This window comes from Panicum virgatum, chromosome 7K (assembly GCF_016808335.1).
Source record: "Panicum virgatum strain AP13 chromosome 7K, P.virgatum_v5, whole genome shotgun sequence".
Taxonomy (NCBI): Eukaryota; Viridiplantae; Streptophyta; class Magnoliopsida; order Poales; family Poaceae; genus Panicum; species Panicum virgatum.
The window spans coordinates 40,580,438-40,581,480 of NC_053142.1; the positions used below are offsets into that span (position 1 = coordinate 40,580,438).

The following is a 1,043-nucleotide window of genomic DNA, read 5'->3' on the forward strand; positions in this document are numbered from 1 at the left end:
TAGCTACTAGCACGGATTCTTTCAAGGCTGGAAGTCTGAATCCTCGTCCCAGCGGCAGCCGAGCAAAGCATATTGGGATTAGGCGTGGCTGTTCCAGAGCATGTGTGGCCGCAGGACTCCTTCCCAGATTACTATTTTGGGATAACAAACAGCAATCACATGGTGGATCTAAAGGCCAAGTTTAAAAACATCTGTAAGCACATCTAGCACAATTTCAGTTGATTTCTTATAACTAAGTACTTCAAATTTTACATCTCATTCTGTGAATTTGGTGCATCCTATTATTAGAAGACAATGCAAATTATTGACCTGAGTACGCAGGCGAGAAGACAATGATCGAGAAGCGACGTGTGTACATGTCGGACGACCTGCTGAGGCACAACCCTTGCATCACCGCGTACAGGTCTCGGTCACTCAACCTGCGCCAGGATCTCGCCGACGCCACCGTGCCCCTGCTCGGCGCGACAGCAACACGGCGCGCCATCGGCGACTGGGGCCGGCCGGCGTCCGGCATCACGCACCTCGTTTTCTGCACGACGGTGAGCGGGTGCATCCCCGGCGCCGACTTCGAGGTCGTCAGGCTCCTCGGCCTCCCACTCTCCACCAGGCGCTTCATGCTGTACCAGGTCGGCTGCCACGGCGGAGGCATGGCGCTGCGCCTGGCCAAGGACCTCGCCAAGAACAACCCCGGCGCCCGAGTGCTGGTGGTGGGCTCGGAGGTGATCACCATGGCCTTGCGATGTAACAACCCTGATCATTGGTATGAGAACCGCCCAATTTGATACTATTTTAAACAAATCGTCGGTCATTATCATCCAAATGAGAGTTAACACGTGCTTGCCGGAGAACATGATACGTGTTATCCCACATCTAGAGACATGAATAACCGACACGTCATTCATCCAAAATAATATCAAATCCGGTAGTCCCGGTATGTGCTCCAACATACGCCCAGAATCAACATATGCACATACCGTTTACAATCGAATACATCGCCAATAATCCACAAAGAGTAATTTTACACACTTAATATTACAAGTTCA

The 1,043-nt window shown here is 51.2% G+C and overlaps 1 protein-coding gene across 1 annotated transcript; it reads left to right on the plus strand.

Annotated features, from left to right (window-relative positions):
• Positions 1–332: 332 nt before the first annotated feature.
• Positions 333–782, plus strand: LOC120640255 (chalcone synthase E-like). Its single transcript, XM_039916110.1, has one exon. The coding sequence runs from the start codon at positions 333–335 to the stop codon at positions 780–782; it is 450 nt and encodes a 149-aa protein (XP_039772044.1).
• Positions 783–1,043: the final 261 nt, after the last annotated feature.